The following is a 10,908-nucleotide window of genomic DNA, read 5'->3' as shown; positions in this document are numbered from 1 at the left end:
CAAAATTATCATTATATGGTGCAGCGTTGAGGTTTCCCTTCATTGGAGCTAAAGGACAAGAAAGAGTACATAATGTATAATGAATGTCAATTATTTTTATGTCACTTTTGCAATGAATTTGGACCTCACCATGAGATCAAAGCATGTGAGAAGAAAGACAGAGAGACAGAGAGAGTGAGAGAGAGAGAGAGAGAGAGCAGGTTGTATAGTCTTACTGCAGGAGTATCAGGGGTAATAAACTGGAGGGTGGACGTGCCCCCTCTCCTCTCCTCTCCTCTCCTCTCCTCTCCTCTCCCCTCATCTCCTCTCCTCTCCTCTCTTCTCCGCAGTGCACTTGCAGCTGAGCAGCACTCCGGACAGGACGGTCTCTTCTTCCTCCTCCTCCTCCTCCTCTTCTTCTTCTTCTTGTCTTTCTGTGAGTGTGTGTTGGTGAGGTAGTGAGGTGGTGGTGGTGCTTCTGCATGGGGTGCACCGACCATCGCATCTGACTCCAGTCCAGAAGTCCCGGGGCTGACGCGTTAGTAGTGCGGACTCATTGATAAAAAAAAAAAAAAAAAAAAAATCCTTGCCGCTGGAATTAAAATGAGCACTCCTGCTGAGCGGCTCTCCTCCTCCATATAGCGCTGCCTTCTCTGCTCAAGATCTGTTTTATGTGACTCCAGCAGGCGACGCAGGATGACTACTACCTTATCGCTGGTGATTTTGTGCGCTCTGGTAAGTAAGTCTGTACAGTAAACTGCTGCATGTTCGCTGTAATTGCTGCTGTAAGACTCTGCAGGGACTGTAAATGAGTTTTAAATGACCTTACGCACTTTATGATGTGATTTTTTCAAAAAGATTTAACACTATGAGGTTTCTTTTTTTCCAACAATATTACCACTGGGGCTTAGTTTGAGTCAACATTTATTCTAAGGTGTTTGTTTCTATAATAATGATATGATGTTTCTATAATATTCCTGCAGGGACTTATGAGGAGTTTTGCATTATATATATATATATATATATATATATATATAGTCTCTTATGTGATAGTTGTGATATTTTTAATCATATTTTGAAGACGGTTTGAATGTGCAGCGTATCGTTGCTGAGGTGTTTCCCCTGTAAAGTGTCATATTAAAGGACTAATGTGGCGTTTTTTTTCTGCTAAACATGCTGCATGTAGCTAAACAGCAGCTGATATGCATGTGATATTATGCCCAAACACACACACACACATATACACACACAGGGCTGCATCCAGACATCCAGGAGCAGTCTGCTGACAGGTGCCTTGGCCCAGAATTTACAGGCATTTATGACTAGAAGTAATTTTTAGGTACATTTTGACATATTTGGGTCTTAAAGTAAGAGGAGATAAAGATGCTGAAGCTTATGGAAAAGTAAATTGATTCACTAAAGTCTTATCCAACACGAGCTGTAAATGATTTTGACATCAAACGTGAGGATTCTGACGATTCTGTGAAAAAGTTGATTAAGGGAGGATGGTGGTGGCGATAAAGCCGACGGCAGGCGCAGAGCAGGGGGGCACATCCTTTCACCGCCCTGGTATGTCTACAGCAGCTGGTCTAATTGGGCCGCGCAGCTCGGTCATCATGTGAACAGCCCTGGATGTGAGGGGACGCTCTGTTGTGACAGCTGGTTTAAAGGGTGGCGACGGTCGGGTGCACTTTGGTAGAATTAAATTTAGAAATAAACTCTCAAATTGACCATGAAATTGAGGAGAGTACAAACCAAGCATATCACAGCTGGGCTGCTGTCCGTACGTTTTTTCTGTGTGCCTGTATGTGCGTTCTTGTTGCTGGTCCACAAATTTCCCTCTGAGTTGGCCATTAATCTGTTCTGGAGCTGAGTGATATTCCAGGGAGATGTCACAGGAAAGGAAGTTGGCCCAGCACAGTCTGGGATATCAATCCCTCCCCTGCAGATACAAGAGGGAACTCTCTTGAGGTTTTAAGCTGCGTCCAGAGTTCATTTTTGCAGACCAAAAAAACTGGGCTTTAATCCTGCAAATGTACTCAAATAAAAACTGAGGATTGAGTATAAATTTTGAGGTAACAGGTGGTAAAATCAGGATAAATGACGCGGAAGAGAAATGCAACTAGAGAGCAAAGATGGGGATGACAGAAAGGGGGAAATACTGAGCAAGAGGAGCGAGAATTGAGGGAGCTGCTGGCTGCTCAGTACATCTGTTTCTGAATGAAAGCAGGCACAGCAGAGAGGAGAGGAGAGGAGAGGAGAGGGAGGGGAGGGATGAACGATAGAGAGAAAGACAGAAAAGATTGAATTGATGTCTCAGCAAATTTGAAATAAGTGGAAATGAGCTTTGCTCGTTACATAATAAGAGCCATAGGACATGAAAGTGTTTTCGGTCTTTCTTTGTTCTAAACCGCCTGGATATGAATTCTTTTTTATTTAACATTGTTATATGTTACGCCAGTGAAACAAGCCTCAGTTGTTCTGCCAGTAAAGCTGTAATGCATTTATATCAGAGAGGAAAGATGCATCAAGAGAGGGAGGGAGAGAAAGAAGGTGATAACTGGAGTAGATTAGACAGATTAGACGAGATTAGGGAGAAGTAAGAGTCCATTTTGCAAGTAATTTGAACTAAATTATAGATGGAAATCCCTCCCATGTAAGGAAGAGAGAACCACTGTGTATTTACAGCACAGTTTGGCTGCTTGCTGCGGGTATTTACAGTGAAGTGAGCATGTGTGTCAGTGATCAATATGCAAATTAGGACAGAGAGCTGTGGGTTGAGAGAGAGGCTTTATTTTGTAGGAAAAAGTGTGTGCATGCAACTCATATTAATCACATTGCAGGGACAAAAATATTTTAACGGTAAGATTACGGGGACTCATCTCCCATTTAGGGACAAAAAGCAGATCCCCACAATGTTATATTTTAGAGTTAAGACTTGGTTTTTGGTTTGAGTTAGGGTAAGTCTCCAGGGAATTAATGTATGTCGATGCAATGTCCTCAAAACTTTGTGAGACTTTCAATGGCTGGTTCTCTTATTGAAGGTTGCAACTTGCTTATAGAGTCAAAGTTAGACTTAGATTTAGGGTAAGACCTGGGTTTAAACAGTTATGATGGGTTTGGGGAATGCATTACATCAGTAAAAAGTCCTCACAAGTATAGAGGTACAAACATGTGTGTGTGTTTGTGCCAGTACTTGGTATCAGAGGTTGACGTTCACAGCTTTTCTCACCTTTAGACAGTAATCAGGTCGGGCATGTGTGTAATGTCCTGCACACATGAATTTATGGTAACTGCCTCGTCCGGAGTGTGTCATAAGTTTACTATTAGAGCTGATGTGCCTTAAAGGGAGCTATTAAGGCAGTTTAGAGGTGACTGGCTTGTTCAAAGTGTGTCCAATGTAGGCGGAGACAACATGATTTATGATGAATCCTGATAGCGACTGGATTTAAAGAACAGGTTGGACACCTGGCAGCAATTTTCATCAATTTGTTTTGCTGTGTATATTCGAGTCACAGTGGCTCTGTGCTGTGTGTGTGTCTGTTATGTGCTTTCTCTCTGAGTGTGTATACGACGCTTTAACACACTGTGTCACTTTCCCCGGTGTACCAGATGGCGCTAATGTTGGCATCTAAGACGGAGCGGGCGGTGCTGCTTCCCTGTCCCTCCGGCGAGTACACCAACGATGGAGAGTGCTGCAGGGAGTGCCCACCTGGAGAGGGAGTGGTGAAGAAATGCGGCGCTACTCAGACTGTCTGTGCCCAGTGTTTGGACAGTGAGTAGAGATTTTTTTTATTGCATTGCATCCTCTTTTAAGGGGCTGGGAGCAATTTGAGCAAATTAAAACTATAAACTACCTTTGCTCATTAACTAAAACATTCTAGACTCAACCTTTCTTTTATTCTGATCAAATCAAAGAAAAAACATGGGCACCACTTTCTAATAAGACGCCCATTATAAAGGGTTCATAAGTTGTAGCAAATGACTTAATGGTTAATAAATAATTTACTACTGCTTTATAGATCAGCCAATACAAACAGCTTCTGGGCTGCCAGGTTGTGAAATAATCATGTCGGTCTACCTTCTGGAAAAGGCCTCTGGAAAATATATTAAAATTTACAACTGCATACTTGATGGAATATTGTAAAAGCTTTCTATTAATAACTTGTTATTTATAACCACAGACCCATGAGCATTACTACCAAATAAAAGGGCAGGATAAATTCAAGCCAAAGGGATGAATTAAACCGAGAGTAGCTGTTAGCTGTTGCAGACCTTGTTAGAAAATGTTTTTTTTTATCATGTTCCCATTCACCACTTGTGGTATCAAACCATGCAGACAGCTTCAATTTTGTTTTTGAGATAGCAGCCAACAGCCGACAGCCCTCTGTGAATGTGCATATGTGGTGCTCAAAACACTTAAAGACGAAATAGCAACATGTCTTTCAACAAACAAAATCCAAACACCTCAATGTTACCAGAAAATAGCTTTCATATTGGGGATGTGGTTCCAATAAAGAGAGTTCACTGCACGGTTTTTTGTGATTAACCCTTTAATAGGCTAACGATTCCAACACTGTCAACCCAAAATACCAATATTTGACTCTTCTTCCTGAAATGTGTCAGATGGTAGTAGATTAAATTAAACCTGGAAACAATCAAAATCTAATATATACACATGTAAACTGTTGCACAGCTGCAAAAGTGGATGTCCTCACCAGCGTTACACACACTCATACCTACTACATCATCTTTATTTAAACATCCACATTCATTTTCCAAGCTTTTAATGGCAGCTTGGGCTCGAACTCCAAACAAAAAGAACCTCAAAGCCAAAACAAACTGTTATTGTCCAATTTGTTCATTTGTATGAAGTGTGCGCTTTGCCTTTATCAAGTATCCTGAGAAATAAGGCAGGAATTCATATGTTTGATGCTTGTAAGTGGGTCCAAATGTGTTCGCTTACAACTCGGCTCAGGCTGTGAACCATTAGCACTCGCTCTACAGACCAGAGCTGGGAGAGGTGCCAACACCGCAACATCACAGAGAAGAAGAGCTGTTGCTGCAAATAAATATGTTCCTCTAGATTTCAGGGTCTTTCTGCATCGCGTCCCTGCAGCAGGTCTCTTTGCCCTTTAAGATGTTGGCCTGTATTCTTTGTCAGAGCGCTAAGTAAACGTCAGAAGTATAGGTCACGAGCATCACTGCATAATACAGGAGGAGCTGCAGAATCACGACAAGACAAATGTATCACACCTGCTGGTTTGAGTCTCTGCAGTGGTACCTTTCCCTTCATTTAAAATGCACATGCTAATCGAGGCAGTTTGTGACTTTATGGTGACTGACACGGAGCAGAAATCCAAAAATTAGCCCGGTTTAGTCGTTTAGTCAGTGCACACTCTTGGTTGAACATTGATTGATTGCATTAATCCCCTCAGACATCACATGTAAACACTGGGAAATGCTGCCTGTAAACAAGAACTGCTGAGCAAAAATAAATTGAACATCAAAACCTTAATTATCAAATTCTTGAGGAATGCTCGCAGACCGGTGGGAACGCTTTTTTTGTCGCAAGATAATTGATACTTTTTGATTATCCTTGAACTCGTGAACTTTTTGCACAACAGATGTTAATCTCTGTGTTGTGGTATGTTATAAAGAATCTACAAGTATGGCTGGTTTCACCCTTTTTGAAGTTGTTATTCTTCGCCTCAAGGAACTCCAGAGCTACAGCGCTAGGTACAAGGGGCAGGGAGCCAATTCCCTACATGTAGCGCGCGACAGTGCCATAGGGTAAATAAAAAAAAATTCACATAAACCAACTATGTCAAACAAAGTCTATATTTGAAAAGGTAGGGGCATGAAATTGACCAAAAATAAGAGTGAAATAACGCAGGCTTTTCGTGCTTTTGTATCAACATCGTTAATAACCCAGTCACACCAGTAGATGGAGAGTGAGGAGAGTAATTACCGTAATAGTCACCGGCAAACACGGCTTATGATAGACTGGAGCAGGAAATTGGATGAGTGAATCTAAGAGGTGCGCCTGGAGTCTGTAGAGGAACACGTAGCAGCTTCACGAACGTCTGGACTTTATCTTTGCTTTGACGTCATGAAGAATTAGCGTTGCGCGTCATATATTTTCATATTCCCGCTGTAAACGGTGGTGGACGATGTGTGGACGCTAAACCGCAGTTTCAAGTGATGCGCGTCGGCCCGCGTGATGGTTGTTCTGATGAGTATTTCTTTGTCCCCTACAGCCCCCCTTTTTTCCCCTCCACACCAGCGAATCCCACCAAATCTTGTCGTGTCTCCTCTCTTTTCTCCAGCACCCTCCTCCTCCTCCTCCTCCTCCCTGTTGCTATGACTCATCGTCTGTATTAGTGGATAAAATGGTATTAGAGAGCCAGGCACCAAAGGGCACGATCTGCTCATTCATCATGCATACTGTTACATCAATGCATCTTTACTCATTTGATCCAGCTAATTAAACCATATTGAAAAGCCTATTGTGCTTCTAACAGTGAACAATTATCTCGCTCCGCAATACAGGAGCGTTACTCACCGCTGATAAACACTCAACAATTAAGTTCAAATACCCAGGAGGTTACACTCAATTTCCGGTGCAAGTGCATTTTCATTGTTTTCAATGTTGTTTTAGTTTCAGCAGATGAAACCTTAATGTACCTAAAGCTCAAAGGAACACATACACTAAAATAAGGCCGAATGGGATTTATATGGAAGTTAGAAGCTGAAACAATGGCCTTACCTGAAAAACTAAAGCTATAAATACATTTTAGGTGACTTTCTAAGTGCAGAACTGAATAATTGAAGAGTAAAGTGCAACACATCCATTTGCTGTTTCATGGTAAATATGGGTGAATCTTTATTTACCACGAATCCCCCTTAATTCCCCACTTCCTGTCAGTGTAAGCCCCCTCCCCCCCTCCCTCCACCACCTCACCATCTCAGCTTGGGACGAGTGCCAGCGTCAGCAGTGCTGAAATATTTATCAGTCTCCTCCACTTTTCTCTGCTGTCATGGGAGATGAGACAACCGGACCTGCCTCACTTTGTGAACCATTCAGAAAAACTTGCCCTGCAAACTGACTGAAGATCTGAGAGCAAAAAAAAAAAAAAGAAAAGCAGAACCTCACAAGTCAATGTAGCGTTTAAGAGGAGAGCCCCGCTGGCTGGCTGGACTAGGGCTCACTGGGGATTTAAGGAAGAAGGAAAGTAGAATCACAGCCTCGTCTGGCGAAGGCTGAAACAGAGCATCAAGAATCACTTCCAACTTTGGATCATAAGGGATGAAGAAAGAGGAAATGGAGATTTTCCCCTGGCAGGTCGTCTGTGGCCAAAGCAAAGGAAGCTTCTTCTCTAAAAGGCAAAAAATAAAAAAAACCCAAAAGCTTATTAGTGTGGGATTTAAGAGTAACTGTTGATTGTTAAATTACAACTTGCTTCCTTTGGTCTCCTAATAATTGGTTTGGTAATATCCTAAAACCACCGGTTTCAAATCTGAATGGAAGCTAAGTGGACCAATGAAGCAGAGCGATAATTACACTCAGAAATGTTTCATGTCTAAAAAGACAAATTAAGCCGTCACGCAGGTTGTTGGTCACTGATCCACAGTCAGCGAAGGGTCACTGGTTCTGGTGTGAAGAAAATGGGAGTCTCTCCGCTGAAATGTGGACCCTGACACACGCTGTGGAGTGGGAGAGATGGCTGTCCTCGCTAAAAGCTTACACCTAAAGTGCTGATTGTGAAGATCATCGGGCAGTTTCAAGGCCGTCCAGGGCTACATTATTGATGACACTAATGGGGCCGAAACACATCAGTGTTTCAAGGGGGGTCTTCATGGGCCAAAGTGGCACATTTTAAGTGCATCTACCCCCTCCCCTCCCCCTCGTATACAACCACATCTCCCTTTTACCAACAGCCGTCTTTACTGCTGAATATGAGAACTCGGATCGCTGAGCTGCACTGATCATTGCTCGATTGAGGACAATTAGAAAGAAGATCATATTTTATTAAAGAAGACACTCTTCACCTGATTCCTGATAGCCTTTTACTTTTCTCTTTTAGCCCCCCTCAGTGTCTCACAATCAGATGAAAGCGCTGACACATAAATTGAACACATGCACAAACCACACACACACACACACACATGCGCGTGCACACACACTCCTTTCCTGTTTCTGTTGAACACACCGGATTGGATGCATATGGTCACATTTAGACGTGTTTACACACACAAGGACTGCGAAGGGGCTCATGCATGCAAGTTAAAATTAGCAAGGAAGCCTGAGCGCTGTGGGATAATTGAAATGAATGAGGAGAGCTTTACCGGTTGAGCCTGACTGCAAAGAAAACAAAAGGCTTCGAGCTCACAAATTCAAATAATCATTTACCTCTGAGGTCTGTTATTCGTCCAGGTCGGGATCGATCAGTCAGTGTCATTGGCCTTTATCACTTCTGCCTCCAGACAGTAATGAGAGCAAAGGGTGATGATAGATAGAGAAAAGAAAAAACATTGAATCTGATGGTGTGTGTGTCTATCTGAGAAGGAAACTGAACTAACTTACATCCCCTTACTGCCCCATTTCCTCTGACCCTTCCCCTTCCAGACGTACATCAGCACTTCCTCAACACTTTGATCGCTAAATCATGTTTGGGAGCTTTTTTAGACCGAGGTCGCGCACCAGACCACCCTCGAAGACCGTTTCTGATTACTTCTGCGTCAAACAGTCTCGAGCAAATCGAGATCTCTCCCCCTACCTGTCTCTATATCATTACCTCCGCGTGCTCCACTCAGTCTGCCCGTATAACGTGACAGCCTTCATCGTCGGCTTCTTAGTCGCACTGCTGTTTACAAGGTGTTTAGAGCTTCAGTCTGTACCAGTGTTTATGTGCTAGGCAACACAAAGCAAGCATTGGGACATTGCCGCAGGGCTTTTCACACTGACGACGTGCTGTTGTTCAACATGACACCCACATATGAAGTTTAGAGTTCTGCACATCCACACACGTCATGCGGCTTTATTTACAGTTACACCCAGTTATGATTTATTTCGCTGGAAGAAGGAACACATAACCACTGAGAACATCTTTTTTTTTTTTTTTACCAGTGTTTACTTCCCACATGCATTGTTTTGAGAAATCAAGAGTGAAACAGGCGGTCTCTAGTGTTAATTATAGTTTACAAAAGCTGTTTGGACATGCATTTTTCTCTTCATGTTATGAAACCATATTGCTGGATGGATGCAAAACCTCCAGCTGCACCTTGCCACCCTGTCAAATGTTTCCTGAACGGCAGTGGGGGATTAAAACGTCACACATTGTGCCTTTTCTGTCCTGACTGCAGCTCTTGCAAGGTGACTGCTCTCATGTTAAGCGACACACACACACAAAAAAAAGTAAAACGGGATTTGGAGAACAGTTATGCAGCGTCTGTAGTGAATCTGAACTGTTTTTCCCTGTTAGCGTCTCCACTCTCATCTCATTCAGCCACTAAAACACACTCGTAGGACACACTCACACACACCCACACACACCGTCTCTCTGTATGCATAATTCAGCAGGCATCCAATTATATCTGAAAATAATTCTATATGAACATACAATATTAATAGATTACTTAGTGCCCCTAGGAACTCTCCTTGTAAGAATAAGCTAATTTGAGGTCATCACTTCCTTGGAGATGAACTTTCCCGGATCCTTCTGACGCAAACCTTCCTAGAGAGCAAATCCGAAGTGTGTGAAGTAATTGAAAAGCAGCAGGCAATTAGTCAGCACAGCTTTTACCTCGTTGTATTCAACACTGTTGTACTCAACCGCTATCTCTTTTGCTTACAACCCCTAAAAATAAAAATCAATATAATGCAGCGGAGCCATCGTTGTATTTTGGAAACATGCGCTGATTATTAGGGAACAGATTTTTATTTCTATCCTACCAGAAAGAGTCAGGCACAAAGTCAATTTGCAGAACAACCTTCGTCTGGCCCAGCAGTCTAAACCCTGTGGAGTTTTAGTAAATGTTTGACACAAACCAGAAATTACACACATTTTAGCCACACTAATGGCGTAGTTCTAGGGATGGTTAGCCCACCAATTTGGTGGATGGAATAAAACATTTTTGTACAGATATTTATGGTCTCCAGAGATTGAAACCTACTGACTTTAGTGATCCTCTGACTTTTCTTCTAGCACCAGCAGTACACTTTGTTTTAAGACCAAATATCTGCAAAACTTCCCATCAGACTCAGCTCTAGTTTTTGTTTAGTGATTATTATCAAATGTTAGTATGCTAACACACTAAACTATGATGGTGAACATGATAAATATTATACCTGCTTAACATCAACATTAACATCCTCTTAATAAGCGTGTAATTATTGCTAATGTTAATTAAAGCACTGCTGTACCTAAGCACAGCCTGACAGAGCTGCAAGCTTTACACTTTCAGTCTTGTTAAAATATCTCGTTAACTGTATATTTATTCACACACATCAATTATGGATGTCCTGACACTGATATTTTTTGCCTCGTATTAGTGATCACACTCCATATGATCATGTGATTCATGCGTAGCATGGGGAATCTCACATTTATCTTACTTTTCAACAATATAAAATTGTGCTCTGTCAAGTTTTCTCTCAATAAAACTTTGGCTCCTTCTGTCTCTTGAAAATGTCCATTTATAAGTTTCACACATATAGTTGATATGTGCTACAGTGAAACTTCACTTTATTCAACCAGTACTGAAAAACTCCTTCAAAAATACCAACATGTCTAACAAATTAAGCAAAGTTAATGACTAGTCTTGCTCCATAGCTTCATCCAAACTGACTAACAAGCACAGACAACTTGTTCTAAATATTAACCAATCAGAAGCAGGAGCTGTTTGAGGTTGTTTGTGGTCCTTAAT

General features: G+C 42.0%; 1 protein-coding gene across 1 annotated transcript in view; it reads left to right on the top strand.

Annotated features, from left to right (window-relative positions):
* Positions 1-218: 218 nt before the first annotated feature.
* Positions 219-10,908, top strand: part of ngfra (nerve growth factor receptor a (TNFR superfamily, member 16)) — a 28,648-nt gene continuing 17,958 nt past the window's right edge. Inside the window, exons 1-2 of the mRNA XM_067616501.1 lie at positions 219-714; positions 3,592-3,754. Of these exons, the coding sequence (XP_067472602.1) occupies positions 676-714; positions 3,592-3,754 (202 nt within the window). The 5' untranslated portion in view covers positions 219-675. The remainder of the gene's footprint in view (positions 715-3,591; positions 3,755-10,908) is intronic.

Source organism: Thunnus thynnus, chromosome 17 (genome assembly GCF_963924715.1).
Source record: "Thunnus thynnus chromosome 17, fThuThy2.1, whole genome shotgun sequence".
Lineage (NCBI taxonomy): Eukaryota > Metazoa > Chordata > Actinopteri > Scombriformes > Scombridae > Thunnus > Thunnus thynnus.
The sequence above is the reverse complement of the archived record's forward strand: the minus strand, read 5'-3'. Positions and strand labels throughout refer to the sequence as shown.